Raw genomic sequence first — 22740 nt, forward strand, 5'->3', positions numbered from 1 at the left:
CTTAGGTCTCAGCATTTTTTTGTCTCTAATCTTGCATTTTTTTCTCTCTAATCTTGCTTCAGCTTTACCTGACGTGCTTTCCTTTCTGCGAAAGAATCTATTACCTCATCAAAGTTCATCAAACGTTTGGTACATGAAAAATCAAAATGCCGTTGTCTGATACTGAAAAAGGTATTAATACGAATAATAACAAAGACTGGTGTGGTTTCTCGATTTGACTACATCTATTTTGTCGCTGTATGCTAGATAAAACGAAATAGGGCTTTTAATATTGCAGCAGTTTTAACACACGCCAAATAAGCGAGACTGTTCTGGCACAAATGGTACATTTTTATATACCTCATTTACACAGATAACACTACAGAATATAATCCACGGAGTACCCATATAAAATGCCTATTAGGCCTACTAGAAGCAAAAAGTTTTATATTGGGAAATAGTTTCACATTTCATTCATAATCTCCAGTTTCTCAAGCATGAGATTGAATAATAGTAGTAGTAGTAGTAGTAGTAGTAGTAGTAGCAGTAGTAGTACGCAACTTATATATAAATTTGGAATCATCATATTCTTCCTTATAATTTGTGTGATGCCCCCGTTTCTTCTCCTTCCGCGTTATAACAGTCAATCTTGTCATCATTAATTCTGCAACTATTCCTGCCATTGTCAAAACTTATTCTCTGATTAACTTCACTAACCCAGCCAGAATCACCAGTTTAGTTATCCCGCATTTATTCTCCGGTTAGGCGTTATTACGTGCTCGTACAACGTGTTTTCAGCGCTATTCCGAGAGCAGAACTTATGCGGCTGCTAACCGGGGACTGTACAACTATCCCTTGGTAGTGTAGCGATCTGGAGAAAGTTTTCTGCCAAAATTTCATCTGAGATACGCCCTGATGATTAATATGTAATCTTTCTTACCTGTTATTCCTGTTAGTCATGTATTTCCGCTCTGGTAGTCTGAATCTATGGATTTCACTAGTAATTATAACAACGCTGTTCATTTGCACACCTAGTCAAACACATAAACAAACAGCGATTATCTTTCATCTGTTCGGGTTTATTCGGCCCATCTTGTATAGCTCTGTTCGCTTCTGTTTACGGGAAAGTTTATTATTTCTAGATGCGATGTGGATTTCCCTACAGAGACATTGCATAGGCCTACACTATGCACGCATTCAAAAATCAACTCCTGGTTCATTCAGAAATAAACGTAGAATGAGTTCAAATGTGATCAGAAACCAACAGGGATGTGTTTCAAAAGGATATGAAGAATCAATAGACCAACATGCGCACTGTATGCTAGGCACTTTGTGTAACAAGGTTTTTTCCTTCAAGAATATGAATTTGGCGCCCCCCACCCCCCTGAAACTCTCACACACCACAGATACTGTGGTTTGCCGTCCCCCCATCCCCAGAGAGAAGAGACAGGTTGTTTTTGCATATCAGATTACACTTTTGTACTACATACTTTTAGTTAATTATTTCCACAAAAAATTTATTTTTACCTTTTTGCCATGCCATCTTATTGTGATGTGAGATGATACTTAAAATTTTTGTAAAAAATAATAAATAAATAAATTGTCTTTGGCAAAAACCAACAAGTATTTTCATTTTTATTGTACAGTAACTGTGAACAGTATAATTCTTATTTGCAGTATTCTACATTTATATAGTAAAAGCTATTTATATCTTTTTGTTTTTACAGTTTCAATCAGATATCCACCCTGATAGATATGCAGTACTGCAAAAATTTGGCAGAGTTATTTATAAGAAAAAATCTGATCTCGGATATCAACCAACTATGCTATCTTCAAGACTTACCGTGTTTAAGAACACTGTGGGTTGATGACAATCCTTGTACACAGTCTAAAGAGTAAGTACCAATAAATTAATTATATCTGACAGAACTTTAGTTCCATACTGCAGAACTCTATTTGTTTAATACTTATATGATTTTTGCCTTAATAATCCTTGTACAGTATTTATACATTGAAGTTTTAATTTGTCATTTGGAAACTGAAATTGTTATTAGTCTGTAAGGAATAAGAATTTCATTCTTAAACATTTCTGCCTTATTCCATGAAGTTTCAGGATTGCCACCAGACTATGTCAACTTCTTGCCATGATATTTCGGCTGACACTCATTCAGCCATCTTCCATCTTCAGATGAGTCTTATGCAGTGTAATTTGCTCATACATGTTGCTAACTTTATACCAAAAACTGACACGGAGACACAAAAGTGAAGCAGCTGATACATGAGCGAACTCCGTCAAGTTTCATGCGCTCTTCCAATATTACTCCATATATAACATGCAGGCAGACGACTAATGGTGATACTACATGCGCACTCCCTGTCAGAATGCATACTCATGGAGTTAAAATTTGGATGTCAGAATTAATAAAATTAATTGTCGCTAGATGTGTGTCTAGTCATAAAATGTTTTCTTTCTGAAGGAATTAAAGAAATCACTGGGTCCCATGTCGTATCCAGCTGAAAGTCACCATCACAATTAATACCACCAAATGTATTTCCACTGGTTGCTTAAGAAATCACCGGGTGCCATGCCTTATCCAGTTGAAAGCCACAGTCACAATTAATAAGATCTTCTGCGAAAGTGTTTCCACAAATTCCTTAATAATTGAATCCCAGAAGGATTATGTTGAATCTAAGCTTTCAAATGGTTCAAATGGCTCTGAGCACTATGTGACTTAACTTCTGAGGTCATCAGTCGCCTAGAACTTAGAACTAATTAAACCTAACTAACCTAAGGAAATCACACACATCCATGCCCGAGGCTGATCGCTTGGCTCCAGACTGCGCCTACATCCGCACGGCCACTCCGGCCGACTCTAAGCTTTCCATGACTGAATAATCCATGGAATGTCCTATAAAGATACAATGCTTGGCTATGGATGGCTTACTGTGCTGTAAAAGGAGATTGTGGCAATCATGTTCAGCGCATCTTTCACACACTGTGCGCGTCTTCTGACCAATGTAGATTTTGCCATACTGGCAAGGTATTGTGTAGATTCCAGCCCTCACATATTATTCTTTGCTGAATAGAGCACAAATCTTTCTAGGTGGGTGGAAGATTACTTTAACGTAACCTTTTCTTAAGATTCTGCTAAATTTCAACGGAATAATTCCAATGCATGAGAAAAACACTCTGGACTTGAACTGCTCCTTCTCCTCTTTAATATTGCGGGTGATCACATTCTTCTTCCTTAAAGCCATGCTGCTCTGATGTGGAGAGTATCCATTACCTTCGAACACTGATTGTAGGTGTTCCAGCTCCTTTGCAAGGCTGTCTACATCAGACACAACATGTAGTGGTTCCTTTTGTGCATGTATCTCCACACCAATTTTTGGTATAAAGTTAGCGATGTGAACTAACAAGCTCCGGGGAAAAACACTTGTCTGAAGATGACTGAACAGTTGCCAGCCGAAATATCATGACAAGAAGTTGACTTAATCCATCTGCAGTCCCAACTTCAAGGGATACTCTGTAACCTGGGAAAATTTCAAGAATTACATTTGTTTCTGCCTTAAACATTAAGAAATAAATAATAAATACTGTAGTTTATTGTAAATAGTTTTGCACTAGAGAATCAGTGTGATACTTTTTGCTTGAGGGAACTTCGGGCTACTGCGAATGAACTTACACTTCTTATATTTGATAACCATAGTATAACAAATAGTTATTGAGGAAAATTGCAATAAGGGATGATATGGCAATTCATTTAAGCCGATCATTTGGTTACTCAGTCATTATATTTGATCCAGAGTACCTGTGTGGTGAACAGACTGTTACAGCTACTGGCACTGTTGTTCACAGTTTTATGTTAGTGGTTGTATCCTTGTATAGATCATCAAAGGGAATCATCCATGTTTCATTAGATAAGTTGGAGATGATGATAACTGTATTGAGTGAGATTAGATGGATACATTACATTACTGTAATAGGAGGCACTTTGAATGCATATATTAATGTAAAAACAGATAAGTGTACTTTCACTCACCTGAAAACTTACTATAACTAAAATTTATATTGTATCAATAATAGGGCTACAAGAGATCATGTGTGTTTAGATTATTTTTTGTCAGTTTTGAAACTATGGTAGAATCATGTGATGATAGTGTTTCCATTTCCTGATCATAGCTCTTCATAATAAATTATACATGCATGTTCCCTCTTGATAAGTGTAATATAAGTAGGCCTGTCTGGAACATTGTGCTCGCCAGACCTGTAACAGATGATAAAATGCTCAGACTCTGTAATGCTAAGAGAGACTGATTTCGCCAGTGTTGAGGTGATACACATTATACTTTAAATTATTTGTCACCCAAGGTAATATTCAGAAGGATTTTTGAAGCAGTTTAACACTGTTTAGTGATAGTATTCTCATAAGAAAATGTGAAGTAACTGACAAAGACTTCAAAACTAAGGTTCCAAACAGACAAACTCCATGTTACACTAAACATGTTAGTAATTTGAAAAACCATGTAATGTTAAATAATATACAAAATGATTAATCAAGAATAGAAAATATTTTAGCAAGTGGCAATGTAGACTCATTCATATAAAACATTCACTATAACATGTTTCTCATTGTTATTGGTTACAGAAATACAGCTGGGAATAAAGATAAGTCTTCATTTCACATCTACATAGATAATCCACAGGCCACCATATGGTGCATGGCTTAGGGTAACTAGTACAACTAAAAGTCATTTTCTTTCCTGTTCCGCTTGCAAACAAAGAAAGGGAAAAATGTCTGTCTGCCTAAAATGTCTATCTGCCTCCATAAGAGCCCTAATTTCTCATATCTTATCTTTGTGGTCCTTACGTGCAATGTATGTTGGTGGCAGTACAATCATTTGGCAGTCAGTATAAAATGCCAGTCTAAATTTTCTCAATAGTGTTTCCCAAAAAGAATATTGCCTTCCTTCCAGGGATTCCCATTTGAGTTCCTGAAACATCTCTGTAGCATTATTTGAACCTTCCGATAACAAGTCTAGCAATCCACCTCTGAATTGCTTCGATCTCTTCCTTCAGTCCGATCTGGTATGGATCCAAAACACCAGAGCAGTACAGAGCAGTGACTGTCAAATTTTATCAGTAAATGACCTAATTGACAATGTCAATACAAAAACAGGGACTAGCCATCATGATGTCATTCTGTAACTATGAAAGTTGATAAATCAGTTAAGAAGGTTAGGAGAGTGTTTCTGATAGACAGAGCAGATAAGCAGTTATTAGAATCTCACTTAGACAGTGAACTGGCATCACTTAGTTCTAGTAAGATGGATGTAGAGGAATTATGGTCAAAGTCTAAGCAGTCACACCAGTGTCCTATATGCGGTCTCCTTTACAGGTCCCAATAAACCGAAGTCGACCATTCACCTTCCCTGCCACAGTTCTAACATGCTCGTTCCATCTTGTATCACTTTGCAATACTGTATCAGAACAGTATAGATTTGATCTTCCTTCGCATCCACATTAACTAACATTTTTCCACATTTAAAGGTAGCTGCCATTCATCACACCAACTGTCTATGTCGTCTTGTATCTTTCTACAATCACTCAAATTTGACACCTCACTGTACACTATGACATCATCAGCAAACAACTGCAGATTGCTGCCCACTCTGTCTGCCAAATCATTTATGTATATAGAGAACAACAGCGGTCTATAACACTTTCCAGGGCCACTACTGACGATACACTTGTCTATGATGAACACTTGCCATGGAGGACAACATACTGGATTCTATTATTTAAGAAGTCTTCGAGCCACTCACATATCTTTGACTGTCAAAGTGTCTTTATTCTAAATGCCGTTTGCCTTCCCTTGCTGCATATTGACTGGTGAGTGTTCATTCGAGCACCTCAAACTGCTGCCTAACCTTAAAAAAAAAAAAAAAAAAACATGTGCACTCCATAAGTACTCTCCTACCTGAGTAGCTGCTTCCTTTCCTTTGTGTAGTACACCCCTTACCTATCAAGGAGAGTCCTACAAATCCCCACACAATAACACAGGTCTAGAAATCTTCAGCCAAGACCGTCACAGAGTCGACAAAGCCTTTGATTGAGACCCTACTATCAGCTCCAAACCAAAGGACCCCAATCAACTCGGGGAGCAATGCTGCAAATTGTGAGCTCTGCTTGAACCCTGCACACAAGTCCAGCAGTCTTCATCACCTCCGCCAGCTGCTTATAAGAACTGAGGATCGCCCCAAAACCCATGCGATAGGTGTTGTTGGTGCCAACGTGAGCCACAACATGTAGATGACTGTACCCTGCACTCTCAATAGCCACAGACAAGGCTGCCTCCACATCTCGGATGAGACCTCCCGGCAGCATACTGAGTGCACATTTTCTTTCTTTCCAGCCCTGAAAGCTTTCTGTCTAAGGGGCTCCATAACATGCCTAACATTGGAGCTGCCAATAACTAATAAACCCCTGCCCCTGTGTGTCTGTTCGGACCCTGCTGAAGGAACAGCCACCTGTCCACTCACAGGGTGAATGAGGGAAGCCAGGCGGCCAGTCTCCTCATTGGCTCTCATCTCGAGCCATCCGAACGTGTTACCACCTGCCACTCACCCTCCTGTGAGGGTGGATCCGCAACATCACATGCACTAGGTGGTGCCGCTGAAGCAGAGCCCATGGGAAAAACAAGTGACATCTGAAATGTCCCGTGTGATGTGCCAGATTTTCCGCCAGTGCTACACTCTGAGGCAGCAGACTGAAGGCGACTGACCACAGCCAAAAGCGCATTCAGCAGTTCACAAACTGCGGCCGGCTCCTTCTGCATCCGCACACTGTGTGCACACATCCTAGTAAGACAAACTGAAGAAGCAAACTATAAATTGCTTCGGTCACACAGCTTGAGGCTGTTGCCAATGGGCATCACTGTGGGGGGCCAGATGGGGGTTTGTCAGGGACGGCCAGCTCGTCCCACGCATCCCCGGATTGGACTACGACTACGACTGTGGCTGCCCGGGATACTGCCCACATTGAGGCTGATCCCTCACCTGTGGTAGAGTGGGAGGTCGTCTTGAGGTGTGGCAGGGGGCGAAAGACATTCCGGAGGGCTGAACGGAAGGCCTCTCCATTTTGTCTGACGAACCAGTTCAGGCTCTGTCTCAGGCTGATACTGATCTTCAGCCGGACATGGCTGCTTGTCCTGTTCCAGAGGTTGCCCCTCAGTCTGCAAGATCCGGGCGGTCACAGAGGGTGGGCTTACTGGTAGTTGGGAGCTCCAACGTCAGGCACGTAATGGGGCCCCTTAGGGGTATGGCAGCAAGAGAGGGGAAGAAAACCAATGTGCACTCCGTGTGCATACCGGGGGGAGTCATTCCAGATGTGGAAAGGGTCCTTCTGGATGCCATGAAGGGTACAGGGTGCACCCATCTGCAGGTGGTCGCTCATGTCAGCACCAATGATGTGTGTCGCTATGGATCGGTGGAAATCCTCTCTGGCTTCCGGGGGCTATCTGATATGGTGAAGACTGCCAGTCTTGCTAGCAGGATGAAAGCAGAGCTCACCATCTGCAGCATCGTCGACAGGACTGGCTGCGGACCTTTGGTACAGAGCCGAGTGGAGGGTCTGAATCAGAGGCTGAGACGGTTCTGCGACCGTGTGGGCTGCAGATTCCTCGACTTGCGCCATAGGGTGGTGGGGTTTCGGGTTCCGCTGGATAGGTCAGGAGTCCACTACACGCAGCAAGCGGCTACATGGGTAGCAGAGGTTGTGTGGCGTGCACTGGGCGGTTTTTTAGGTTAGATGGCCTCGGGCAAGTACAGAAAGGGCAGCAGCCTCAAAGGGTGCGGGTCAGAGTCAGGACATGCGGGGGCCAAGCAGCAATCGGTATTGTAATTGTGAACTGTCGAAGCTGCATTGGTAAAGTAACAGAACTTCAAGCGCTTATAGAAAGCACCGAAGCTGAAATCGTTATAGGTACAGAAAGCGGGCTGAAGCCAGAGATAAATTCTGCCGAAATTTTTACAGGGGCACAGACAGTGTTTAGAAAGGATAGATTGCATGCAACCGGTGGTGGCGTGTTTGTCACTGTTAGTAATAGTTTATCCTGTAGTGAAGTAGAAGTGGATAGTTCCTGTGAATTATTATGGGTGGAGGCTACACTCAACAACCGAGCTAGGTTAATAGTTGGCTCCTTTTACCGACCTCCCGACTCGGCAGCATTAGTGGCCGAACAACTGAGAGAAAATTTGGAATACATTTCACATAAATTTTCTCAGCATGTTATAGTCTTAGGTAGAGATTTCAATTTACCAGATATAGACTGGGACACTCAGATGTTTAGGATGGGTGGTAGGGACAGAGCATCGAGTGACATTATACTGAGTGCACTATCCGAAAATTACCTCGAGCAATTAAACAGAGAACCGACTCGTGGAGATAACATCTTGGACCTACTGATAACAAACAGACCCGAACTTTTCGACTCTGTAAGTGCAGGACAGGGAATCAGTGATCATAAGGCCGTTGCAGCATCCCTGAATATGGAAGTTAATAGGAATATAAAAAAAGGGAGGAAGGTTTATCTGTTTAGCAAGAGTAATAGAAGGCAGATTTCAGACTACCTAACAGATCAAAACGAAAATTTCTGTTCTGACACCGACAATGCTGAGTGTTTATGGAAAAAGTTCAAGGCAATCGTAAAATGCGTTTTAGACAGGTACGTGCCGAGTAAAACTGTGAGGGATAGGAAAAACCCACTGTGGTTCAACAACAAGGTTAGGAAACTACTGCGAAAGCAAAGAGAGCTTCACTCCAAGTGTAAACGCAGCCAAAACCTCTCAGACAAACAGAAGCTAAACAATGTCAAAGTTAGTGTAAGGAGGGCTATGCGTGAAGCGTTCAGTGAATTCGAAAGTAAAATTCTGTGTACCGGCTTGACAGAAAATCCTAGGAAGTTCTGGTCTAACGTTAAATCAGTAAGTGGCTCGAAACAGCATATCCAGACACTCCGGGATGATGATGGCATTGAAACAGAGGATGACATGCGTAAAGCTGGAATACTAAACACCTTTTTCCAAAGCTGTTTCACAGAGGAAGACCTCACTGCAGTTCCTTCTCTAAATCCTCGCACAAACGGAAAAATGACTGACATTGAAATAAGTGTCCAAGGAATAGAAAAACAACTGGAATCACTCAACAGAGGAAAGTCCACTGGACCTGACGGGATACCAATTCGATTCTACACAGAGTACGCGAAAGAACTTGCCCCCCTTCTAACAGCCGTGTACAGCAAGTCTCTAGAGGAACGGAACGTTCCAAATGATTGGAAAAAGAGCACAGGTAGTCCCAGTCTTCAAGAAGGGTCGTCGAGCAGATGCGCAAAACTATAGACCTATATCTCTGACATCGATCTGTTGTAGAATTTTAGAACATGTTTTTTGCTCGCGTATCATGTTGTTTTTGGAAACCCAGAATCTACTCTGTAGGAATCAACATGGATTCCGGAAACAGCAATCGTGTGAGACCCAACTCGCTTTATTTGTTCATGAGACCCAGAAAATATTAGATACAGGCTCCCAGGTAGATGCTATTTTCCTTGACTTCCGGAAGGCGTTCGATACAGTTCCGCACTGTCACCTGATAAACAAAGTAAGAGCCTACGGAATATCAGACCAGCTGTGTGGCTGAATTGAAGAGTTTTTAGCAAACAGGACACAGCATGTTATTCTCAATGGAGACACGTCTACAGACGTTAAAGTAACCTCTGGCGTGCCACGGGGGAGTGTTATGGGACCATTGCTTTTCACAATATGTATAAATGACATAGTAGATAGTGTCGGAAGTTCCATGTGGCTTTTCGCGGATGATGCTGTAGTATACAGAGAAGTTGCAGCATTAGAAAATTGTAGCAAAATGCAGGAAGATCTGAAGCGGATAGGCACTTGGTGCAGGGAGTGGCAACTGACCCTTAACACAAACAAATGTAATGTATTGTGAATACATAGAAAGAAGGATCCTTTATTGTACGATTATATGATAGCGGAACAAACACTGGTAGCAGTTACTTCTGTAAAATATCTGGGAGTATGCGTGCGGAACGATTTGAAGTGGAATGATCATATAAAATTAATTGTTGGTAAGGCGGGCACCAGGTTGAGATTCATTGGGAGAGTCCTTAGAACATGTAGCCCATCAACAAAGGAGGTGGTTTACAAAACACTTGTTTGACCTATACTTGAGTATTGCTCATCAGTGTGGGATCCGTACCAGATCGGGTTGACGGAGGAGATAGAGAAGATCCAAAGAAGAGCAGCACGTTTCATCAAAGGGTTATTTGGTCACCGTGATAGCGTTACGGAGATGTTTAGCAAACTCAAGTGGCAGACTCTGCAAGAGAGGCACTCTGCATCGCGGTGTAGCTTGCTGTCCAGGTTTCGAGAGGGTGCGTTTCTGGATGAGGTATCGAATATATTGGTTCCCCCTACTTATACCTCCCGAGGAGATCACGAATGTAAAATTACAGAGATTCAAGTGCGCACAGAGGCTTTCAGACAGTCGTTCTTCCTGCAAACCATACGCGACGAACAGAAAAGGGAGGTAATGACAGTGGCACGTAAAGTGCCCTCCGCCACATACCGTTGGGTGGCTTGCGGAGTATAAATGTAGATGTAGATGTAAAAGCAGATAGAATTCTAGATATGCAACTTGCTACCCTCCTGATGTGTCACCAATGGACGCAGTTGTGTTAATGAGCTATGTAACTGGCTGTTTAGTGAGCAACTACTGCACTACTGACTGAATGATTTTACACTTACAAAAATGTACGTTTAATTCTCTTAAACAGTAAAAAAATGCGCGAAATTTAGTCAGTATGCTATGACAAAAAACACAGAAAAGGATAAACACTTAACTTGCCCCTCTGTAGTCATGTGTCAGCTTAGAGCTGGAGCCTGACACATGTCGATAATCGAGTTACTATCACTTTATTCATGGATTGTTGTTTTGTTTTGAAGTTCAAGTTATGAAGTGTTGTTTGATTTCACATAATTGAGTTTCTCAACTGTGATTGTGATTTTTTGGTGAAATCTACTCTATCGTTTAAGCCTGTCAAGTATTTACAGATACCATGTCTGTCGATATGGTATTTGTTCACAGGTTCTGTGATGGAAATGCTGCTGCTGCTTCTAGAGAATATGGTAGATGATTTCCTAATGACAGAGTACCAGATTCCAGAGTGTTTGAGACTGATACAGTTCCCAGCAGTTATATTTTATCTGAATATTCAAATGCACAGTGTGGATGTAGTAGAAGACATCATGCTGTTGGTGGAACACAGTCCTTTGACCAAGCGAGGTGGTGCAGTGGTTAGCACACTGGACTCGCATTCATGACGACGACGGTTCAATCCCGCGTCCGGCCATCCTGATCCAGGTTTTCCGTGATTTCCCTAAATCACTCCAAGCAAATGCCGGGATGGTTCCTCTGAAAGGGCATGGCCGACCTCCTTCCCCGAGACCGATGATCTCGATGTTTGGTCTCTTCCTCCAAACAACCCAACCCAACCAGTGCTTTGACAAGCACACACAGAATTTCTATACATATTGATGTTTCACATGCAAGAATATGATGGACATTACATATGCACGCCCTCTACCCTGATTGTTTACCATGGATTCTACACCTTAGAGAGGGAGCTGAAGGTAGATGGTTGTAATTTTGCCATTGCTTAATTCTGATTCACTGAGTAATCTCATTAGTACTATTTACTGGTGAAACCACTTTCACTTGTGACAGTATCAGTAACTGTCATAACTTACATCGGTAGTCCAACAAAAACTCACGTGCCTTTGTGGAGTCACATTTCTGAGAATGCTTCTCTGTAAATGTGTGATGTGGTGTGACAGGCAAACGGTTGTTGCTTAATATGTCTTGCAGGGTGTTATTGTATAGACTTGGTTGAAATTGAGCTTCGAACATTTTTGGAAGAAATTCCTTTGGCTGAAAGGTTGGGTGTGTTCTTCATATATGACAAGGTCTCTGCACATTTTAGTCATCCTATGACTTATCATCCAAATGCAACATTCTCCAGCAGGTGGATTGACCAAAATGGTCAAATCTCTTTGTTACCATGGTCCTAAGACCTCACCCATTTAGATTTTTCCAGTGTAGATGGTTGAAAGGTGAAGAAACAATAAACACAGCACTTGATTTGATTGTTTGGATTATGAATAGTGCTGCCCTCATGAAAGATAACCTTAAAAGAGCTACACATGGTGTTGTCAACATATTTTTAAAGTGAACTGATATCGAAGGTGGTATTTATGAAAATCATCTTAGAACTTAATCATATGCCTTTGCTACACCTACTGTGAGTATTTATTTCCGTTACATTCTAGCAGCTGTATCTCTGCCACATAGAAAAAATGGACACTTGTTATATGGAATGTCTTATTTGAATTAATGCCTACTACAACCTCTTAAATTAATACTATTCTAACTTAAATGCCCTGTTTGTAACAGCTTGAATAATAACAATGCTAAATTAGCGTATGTTAAATATAGGAGTGAGTATATAAAAGCAGTTGTGGAATCCAAACAAGTTTACATTTTCAGTAGTATTGAGAAATCCACCAGTAAATGCAAAGCTGCGTATAGAGTAATAAATGATGGTGCTAAAGATGAAAGATATGACTAAATAGTGTGCTTTGGCAAAAATAATTCATTGATATCTTTAATGAATCAATTGAAGTAGGAAATGCTATTACTAAAACCTGGTCACTTCATCAGAGTTATTAATAAAATTGTCTATTGTCAACAAATACAAGTATTTTTATTTTCTCCAAGTTTTTCACCTGGTTACATCATGAGAAGACTAAAAAAATTGATATCATCAGGCATTGTAGATATATTTGACATATCTTGCAATATGCTGAAGCAAATAATAGATTGTATTGTTATCCTATAATTTGTTGTAGAAACTTTTAATTCCAAGGGATATTTTCATGATGAGCTTAAACACTCTAGGATTGTTCTAGTATATAAAAAGGGAGAGAAATATTCCCCTTAAAACTTCAGGCTAATTTCAATAGTCCCAGCTTTTTCCAAAGTACTGGGGTATATAATTTACCATCAGCTTCCTATGTGCTTTGAAAATATGGGAATAATTATTGGAGCACAATATGGTTTTAGGAAGTACCTGTCAACATTTGATGCCATAGACTCTGTAGTCAGACACCCCCTCAAGTTTTCAAGGGTAAAGGTGCTGCTCATGTCGCTTTTTGTGATCTATGTTTAAAACATACCACTTAGAGAAGAAATTGACTTTGAAATTAGAGGTAACAGCCTCAGTCTATTAAAATATTGTCCAATGAACTGTAAGCAAGTTGTCCATGTTGGCTCAGAAATTTCGTGTAGAACACATTACCATTTCCTAATGCTCATGGTGATTAATGCCCTGCCCTTATTTTTTAGATCTAGTGCTGTGCTATATGCAGATGACATAACTTTTCTTCACAGACTTAATGACAGGCTTTAAAAGAAAGGTTTTCCTCATATGGTTGAAGCTATGTTAAGGACTTGGATGTTTATGTGGATGATTAATTGTCTAGGAGTCAACATGTAAAATATATTAGTGATAAGTTGTGTAGAGTTATTGATCTGTTAAGTTAACTTAAGAGTTAGGAACTAAAGTAGTAGTTGTCAGAAGCAAAATGTAGAGAAAATTTACATGCCTGCAACACAAGCAGCAGTAGAAACATTACCTATCAGACCACAGATCATCAAAACCAAGTAACAGTTATGAAGTCATAGGGCATAAATTATTCACTAAGTTTTCACAAGCTGTATAAGATCCTCATGAACAATCATTCAAACAAACATTGCATGATTGGTTAGTTGTCCATCCCTTTTATGATACATAGGAATTTATTGACTATGATGTAATTTCACTAGCTACCATATTTTACTTCTGCATTATTAAGTGTATTATATGTTAGATGTTGGCTATTCCTGTAATGGTGCAACAATGTTATTGTTATTATTATTATTATTATTATTATTATTATTAGTAGTAGTAGTAGTAGTAGTAGTAGTAGTAGTAGTATGTTTTACAGTATTCACTTTACATGGCTAAAGAAAGAGGCAGTGTAAACCTGCTTGGCTGATTCGGTTCATGTCTCATTGGCACAAGTTCGATAGAACATTTGTAACATTACAAGTAGTTGTTGCTTGTAGTGTAGCTGGAAATTTTTGGGAACTGCACTAACAATATTTGATGCAGAATGTGCAACAGATTTGGAACTACGTAGGTAAATGCACTCTTAGTTAACGTAACATAACATAACATAACAAAACAATATAGACAGTAAAGTGATGTACTCACAAAACTAACTACTTCTGGAACTATTTCTAGTTACTATTTATTGAAAATCATTCTTATGTGATTTCAAGGGGAGTGAAGGCATTTATTTCGAAAAAGATCCAGTAGATCAAACCATAAAAATAGGAAGTTATTTTATTTCAAATCTGACACTATTGATAGTGTCAGTTTTATGCAGATTCTGGACACATTTACCGGTTCCCGTCATATCACCGAAGGTAAGCACTGTCGGGCTGGGCTAGCTCTTGGATGGATGACCATCTGGCCTGCCGAGTGCTGTTGGGAAGGGGGGTGCACTCAGCCCTTGTGAGTCAAAATGAGGAGCTACTTGATTGATTAGTAGCGGCTCCAGTCTCTTAAACTGACATATGCCTGGGAGAGCGGTGAGCTGACCACATGCCCCCCTCCATATCCGCATCTAGTGGCGCCTGTGGGCTGAAGATGATGCAGCGGTCGGTCGGTACCATTGGGCCTTCATGGCCTGTTTGCACGGAGTTCAGTTTTAGTTTACAGATACATTTAGTACTTAAATATGATGATTTATATTGAGTGTAATCGGCTACTTCATCAAATCTGTATGGATTTTAGTAGCATTTAGTATGTGAAATCCAGATTTCTCTCTTTTATCATAAGGTTCCACAGACCATAGATAAGAGCAATCAATTGAATTATATATTCTTGACCTCTGAAGCATTTTTTATACTGTTTCACACTACATTATAGCCAATAAAGTACACTGTTGCAGATTAGGTGTGTGACGGGAGGGAGTATCGCCATTGAAAGTGAATGAGACATTTGGTATAGTTAACAAGAGACACATCTGATCCACTAACAAGTAATGTTCATGCAACTAATTAAACTAAAACTGTTTGGCAGATAGCATGTCAATTTGTGATGAATTAGTTTGTTTTTAATGTATTACAGAGATGTTGGCAACAAGATGCCATGAATTTCCCAACAAAAAGAAAGTATTTTTATGCTACAAATGTAAATAATCTTAATAGTGAGAGAAGTCTTAAGAAAGGTAAAGAAACTGAATGCCGTATGAAATGTAGGAAATGTAAAGAAAGCAGGTATACTGTGTATATGGAGCTCTACATTCTCAGCTATTGTAAGTTTTCCGACAACACAGTTTCCTCACAAATTTCAAACCTTCTTGAGTGTGTCTTCATTGTGATTAGCTTAGAGTAATGTTAAATATTCGTTTTTTTGTGTAAATTTAAGTTGGTTTTAATTTCAGCTATCGGTTAACTGTCCTGAGAGCTCTACCAAATCTTAAAAGACTAGATAACATAGAAGTGAAGCCAGAAGAAGTCTCGGAAGCAATGCAAATGGGGATGCCACTCATTCACCCAGAGAAAGCTGTTGCTCCATCTCCCATGATGTCTTCTGTGCCAAGACTGTCTCCAAGCCCTTCAGCTGAAGAAGTGCGAAATTAAATAAGTCAAACATATTTTTAAATTTTACTCTGCTTTTTAATATTACTGTTAACATTTCTTTTGTGCACAGTTTTCAATCTTTGTCATTTGAGTAAAATACTAAATCATTTTTAGTCACTAGAATTCATTTTCAAGTGATAGGAATCTTGTTTAAGTCTTGAAACATAGTGTATAGGGTGTTACAAACCAAGCTAAATACAAAACTCATACTTGTACAGAATGAGACTGGTCACACACTATTTATCCAGAATGAATAAATAAATTTAGGTGCAGTTTTTGCTAAGTTATAGCAGGCAGTATGGCAAATTTTCTGACGTACAAGAGTAATTTTTAATGTTTATAGCTGCAAAATTACGACAGCAACTTTTTTGACGCCATTTTGAGAACTGTAACCGGTTTTTAAAGTCATTGGAATGATGCTGTTAATGGAGTGAATTGTAGATAGGAGAAAGATGAAATCTATATTTGCACAATCCTTTTGTTACACCACTCACTAATTAATGTGACATGGATTCTGTGTAATCACTGATTGATTATTGACTGCATTTCTCTCATCATTTTCTGTTCTTTGTCAGTATCATATTTTATTCTGTTGTTACATTTTCAAAGACATATTGTGAGGACTTAGCACTAGGAGAATACCTTTCATCATACAGCCACACCACTAATCAAACACTTCAGGTGACATTCACTATTAACGAAAACTGTAGCCACTTTTTCAAAAGCTGTATACAATATGAAAGTACGTCTGAATTGTTACACAAGTAAGTAGTCTGATCACTACAATAACAGTGGACAGTGATGAGCTTAAAGTATAGTTGTAGCAGGTCCCGAAGAATTAGTGTAATATTCAAAGAAATCACTCCCACAGATGGAAAGATTAATCAATGAAACTACCATTCTATCTATTTGATGTCTGTCTGTCGTCAAATTTACGGGGTGTCACAGGACAAATAATCAGTACTTGGACATATGACAGGAACTCTCATGTGAAGCAAATAATTTCATGTGGAGATAGGCCATATTCTAAATGGTTTCCAAGATAGAACACCTGTAATGTATGTTACTGTTTATTTTCTGTTTTATTCAATAAGGTATCAAGATTACATATATATGCATGTACAGTAGTTAGTAAGCATTACAACATGCTTTTTACAGAGTATCAATTACGAAATACGTATTTTTAACAGAGTCACCTCTAAGTGTTGTTATACGTGTCACATTACAGCTGTTGTACAGTTCACAATAAATATTCATATATCCCACTGTAAACTTCAGTGCATTTGTGCACTCTTGGGAGAACATATTGTGTTGCTTGTCTGAGTGGCTTTGCATGTTCCGTAATGAGGGCAGCAGTGTCCATAATGTGACCAAGCAGTTCATCTTGTGTATTCACCCTTCGATTGTATGCCTTGGACCTTGTCCAGCCACATAAACAAAAATCTAATTGTATTACCATGGCCATTCAAGAGATTGCAGTAAGTGTGGTTGAGATGTCCTCTCTTATTTCTGATAAGATGTCTAGGGGCACCGTCATGCTGAAAATACATTGCAGTTCACGTGGCCAAAGGCATGTCCCCAAGCTTTCAACAAACAAATTTTGCAAGAAATGCAAATAATTCTGTCCCGTCATTCTCTCTTTGAAAATGACTGGACCTATCAGTATGTTACTGATCATGCTGCGCCAAATATTGATTGAAAAATGTACTTAGAAATTGGTTTCCACTGTAGTGTGTGAATTTTCCTGTTGCCATCAATGATTATTACATGTGTTGTTGATTCCGTACTGTGCAAATGTGGCTTCATCAGCGAACAGTATTAATGGAAGCAAATGATTATTGTCATTTAACCAGTGGCAAACTTCGTGTACCAATGTAGCCAATGTGAAGATTGAGGACAGGCAGTAAGTGAAATGGGTGCAAGTAATGTTCACCATACACACGTTCGTAGGACATTGACACGTGCAGAATGTCACTATGTGCTGATAGTAGGACTTTGCTACACCATTTCAACAATTTGTTACTGTTCCTGCACATATTGTTGAACTACATGTTTAGAAGAAAAATAGTAACTTGAGAAAATACCCATTTCAGTCAGTGAGCTAAAAACTCAGATGAACACTATATGATGAGGAATTCGATCTGTTGGAAAGCTCTGACAGTATTCTTAGACAGCAGCAGGAGTACCACCATCACAGAAGCTGTAAATATAAATCATATCTGTATATTCTTAATTAGTGTAGATGTGTAGTATTTTTGCCAGCATGTGTACAAACACAGTTAACTGATGCTTCTCTCTGATACATTCTCAGTCCCTTGCACTACTTCACTCACAACACACCATGGACAATTGCACATTCAGTAGGCTAATTGAATGACAGAACGACATCCAAAGCAAACAGGTTGGACTAGAATAAAATGTCAAGGAGGTTGGATTGGTAAGTCACAAACATGTGCACCACTAGCATGAAAACAAGTGTATATGTTACATGTGTTCCACCTTAGAAACCATTTGGAATGGGGAAGTCCTTTCCTTCAAACGAGCATTCCTGTTATACCCCTCAATACTGACCATTCCTCCTGTGACACGTTGTATTATAAGCTCGAACGTAATGAGGTATCTCAGACAGAATGACCTCCTTATTAATAACTGATATAAATTTCCTGTATATGCCTGTGATCATTGTAGATATTTTGTGGATAAAACCATACAGATTATGTTGAGCATTTCTTTATGCATTATGGTGTTTTACCTACTGCATCATCAGATAAATTCTTAGAACTTTCACAGTAAGGTTCAGTGTCAGTACCAGAAACCTATGTCTAATCTGACCAAATTAGGCATATATTTTCTATGCTATCACTGAAGCTTGTTTTACAAGTTCTAATTTTTGCTCCGCTTATGACAGTAGCCAAAACATAATTATAATAAAGAAATATATTAAATAATCTAGATGATATAACTGAAGAAAAGAGTAATCGCAATTCCAAAAACATAGATCATTTGAAATTCAACTTGCAGTTTTCCCACATGACATCCAAAAAGCCACAGGTGAAGGCAGTTGTGTGGATGCAGGATTTCTTGACATCTGAAAAGCATTTAACTCAACACCAGGCCAACAATTACTGAGAAAGGTGCTGTTATGTGGTGTATCAAACAAGATTTGTGACTGAATTGAGGATTTCTTATTAAGGAGGATACACCATGTTATCTTCGGTGGAGAATCATTGACAGAAGTAGAAATAATGTCAGGTGTGCCTTGAGGGGAGTATTTATGGAACCTTGTTATTCATTTTGTATGTTAATGGCCTGGCACACAATATTAATAACAACATCTTATGTTTTGCAAATGATGGAAATATGTATGATGAAGAGGGGAAAAAAAAGATTGGAAACATGTTTTAAATGTTAAATGGAATTGTGCACTTCACATAATGAAAAAGAAAACAGTGTCAGTGAGTCACAGCTGGAATCAAGTAACTCATACAAATACCTGGGTTTAACAAACTATAGGGAATGGGCCTACATAGGCCCAGATGTAGACAAGGCAGGTGGCAGATCTCAGTTCATTGGCAGGATATTGGGAAAATGTAGCTTGTCTACAAAGGAGACTTGCTTACAAGTCACTTGTTTGTTAAATCTTAGAATATCACTGTGTGCATGTGCATGTAACCCATACCAGGCAGGACTAACAGTAGATACTGAATATATACAAAGAAGGGCAACATGAAAGGTCACAGGTTTGTGTGTCACATGAGATAGCACCATGGAAATGTTCATGCCAGCTATCCCACAAAAGTCTTCTTAAAAAGTCTCCGGAAACAGTATTGAATGAAGCATCTGGAAATGTGCTTCATCTCACTGTTTATCACTCATGTATGGGTCATAAAGGCAAGATTAGACTAACTGCAGCATGCACAGAGGCATTTAAGTTGTTATTTGTCCTAAGCCCCATTGGTTATATAAAAAGGAAGAAATCCATATACACAGGGTGAATCATCTAAAACTTGCAGAAAGGGCTATTCATATGCTGTTTTCATGTCATGGATAGGTAGTCAGGGGCTCATATTGTAAGCCAATAAACAGATTGTAATACTTACAAAGCGTATTTTTTGTCAAAACATACACTGTTTTAAATGGAACAATGTCTACTGACATTAACAAACTAAAACTGGGGTAAATTCGAATGTCAATGATGTTTGTTGCAGGATTCAAGTGCAAGTCATTTATGAGATATCGTATTTTGAAAAGTTTCCACACCAACACTTGTTGGCACCATTCAACCTGTGTGGTTGCTAGGTACGTTATTGCTATGTTTGCTTACAGTGTGCTTCTGTGTTCCTTGATGTTCCTTGAGTGCATCGTTACTTGCTAGTGCATTAGCATATGGCAGTCCAAGTAGTAGGTCGTGAGTGGATGATTGGACTTACCAGGATGATTGGACTTACCAATGCAGAAAAAGCCAACATGCTTATGGTACATGGAGAGTGTAGGAAGAATAAAATTTGTTCTTGTATGGTGGTATGTGGCAGTGTATACCAATAGACGTTGACCATCTCGACAATTATTTATCAATCTCTCCAACTAGTTATGTGAAAGTAGTCGTGTAACACATAGACAATGTAACAGAAGGAACAGAAGAGGGGGAAATTAATGTTCCTGCTGCTGTTGTAGTTGATCCCTGTGTTAGCTGCCACATAGTCACATGAGGAAGTGGTATGAATCAGGAAAGTGTCCTACACATTCTCCATCGACATAGGTTCCATCCCTAGCTCATCTCTCTCCATGAAGAGCTGCATGGAAATGATTGAGGATCATGTTAACTTCTGTACATGGGCATTAAGACCTGATATTCCAGCTGTATCATGTATTTTGTTTAGCGGTGAAGCCACATTTACCAATCATGCCCAGGTGAACCACAGAAACATTTATTCTTGACCTGTTGACAATCCCTGTTGGCTATGTCGTGGAACATCATCGTCCATGGAGTGTAAATGTGTGGTGTGGGATAGTGAACCACCAGCTCATAGGCTCATATTTCATAGCCGGAACATTGGATTGGATTGGATTGGATTGTTTGGGGGAAGAGACCAAACAGCGAGGTCATCGGTCTCATCGGATTAGGGAAGGACGGGGAAGGAAGTCGGCCGTGCCCTTTCAAAGGAACCATCCCGACATTTGCCTGGAGCAATTTAGGGAAATCACAGAAAACCTAAATCACAATGGCCGGACGCGGGATTGAACCGTTGTCCTGTCGAATGCGAGTCCAGTGTGCTAACCACTGCGCCACCTCGCTCGGTGCCAGAACATTGAACAAGCACAAACATTGCAGCCTCCTAATAGACCATCTTCCATGAATGCCAGAAGACATTACTCTGACGACTAGGAGGAACCTGTGGTTCCAACAGGATGACTGTCCAGCCTGTAGTGTGCGAGATATTACAGCATGTCTTCACGAATTGTTTCCAGTTCATTGGATTGGATGCAGAGGGCCTGTACATTGGCCAACCCATTCCCCAGATTTGACACCTATTAACTTTTTTCTGTGAGGTAAGCTGAAAGACGCTGTCTACAAGGACATACCAACTACACCAAATGATACACAATGACGTATTAGTGCAGCCTGCTCAGACATCTCCACTGAAATGCAAGCACATTTGTAACAGTCACTCCATACCAGACTGGAAATGTGTATTGCCACTGCCAGTGGTCATTTTGAACACAGCCTGTGGTGATCAGTTGTCTCATTAGTGGTGAGAATCCACATAACTGGCATATGCACTTGTGTTGTTCTCTAGTGTGTGCTACCACAATTACTGTACAAGTGTCAGTGTGTGAACTTTCCAAAATATGACAACTCATAAATGAATCACACTAGACTCCTGCAACAAACATCACTGACATTCTAATTTACCCTGCCTTTAATTTTTTAATGTCAGTAGGCATTGTTCTGTTACAAAAGTGTATGTTTGCACAAAAAATATGCTTTCTAAGTATTGTTATGGTATGTTGATTGGCTAACAACATGAGCCCCAAACTACCAAGCCATTCTGTGAATACTGCACATCAATAGCACTTTTGATTTACACAATTTTGGAGTACAAGTTTTAGGTGATTTACCCTGTATAGTACCATGCTAAGTACTCTCTGCTGTGAATTTCACAGTGGTTTGAAAAGTATGTATGTTGATGTAGAAACCACAAATAAACACACAAACCATATCAGACTAATGAGTTTGCCTGTAAGTGGTACTGTAGGACAGAAGTTCCCGCACCTCTTTTTCTGATGGTGGGATAGTGCCTTGCAAAGCTGTTATCTTGTTACTGTTTGATTAAGTTCCATACCTGCTATTTCACTGAAGTCCTCTTTGTAGTCTCTTCCAGATGCCACAGAAGAAGTAAAAGATGTTAGTGTTATAATTTGACAGCTATAAATGTTAAAAGTTACTTATGGGCATTAGAAACACTGTCTGTTATAAAATAGTGAAAAAACACACCTGTGTATATGTAATCATTTTGGATTTATTTGATGTGACAGGTTTTAGCTTTATCACACTGTATTAAGGTGACATCTGTCATTTACCTTGCTTATGAGTGAGTGTGCAAAATTTGCTTTGAACATATATATATCCTAACACTTTACATATGATTGAAATGTGCAGTTTGTGTTCTTTTCTCATTAATTTTAACTGATAGTTCATGGCACATGCATGAGTTATGATACTATTATGTATTTTCAAATTGTGAATGCCACAAGAAACATAATTTGGAAGTGACATTTGTGTTTTCTACACATTTTGGCAGTAGTGTCACCATAACCCTTTCGCAGCTCTGGCCATACATGTATGGCTACAGGCATTGATTTACATCCAGTAGGTGGGAAGGCTTGATAGTTAAGGGCACTGGCATATGCCTGGGTGCGGGAATAATAGATAA

The 22740-nt window shown here is 39.5% G+C and overlaps 1 protein-coding gene across 1 annotated transcript in view; it reads left to right on the forward strand.

Annotated features, from left to right (window-relative positions):
* The window catches only part of LOC126183667 (uncharacterized), a 313457-nt gene that overhangs the window by 155292 nt on the left and 135425 nt on the right, over window positions 1-22740 (forward strand). Inside the window, exons 3-4 of the mRNA XM_049925820.1 lie at window positions 1707-1874; window positions 15607-15793. Of these exons, the coding sequence (XP_049781777.1) occupies window positions 1707-1874; window positions 15607-15793 (355 nt within the window). The remainder of the gene's footprint in view (window positions 1-1706; window positions 1875-15606; window positions 15794-22740) is intronic.

The sequence above is a fragment of the Schistocerca cancellata genome, chromosome 4 (assembly GCF_023864275.1).
Source record: "Schistocerca cancellata isolate TAMUIC-IGC-003103 chromosome 4, iqSchCanc2.1, whole genome shotgun sequence".
Lineage (NCBI taxonomy): Eukaryota > Metazoa > Arthropoda > Insecta > Orthoptera > Acrididae > Schistocerca > Schistocerca cancellata.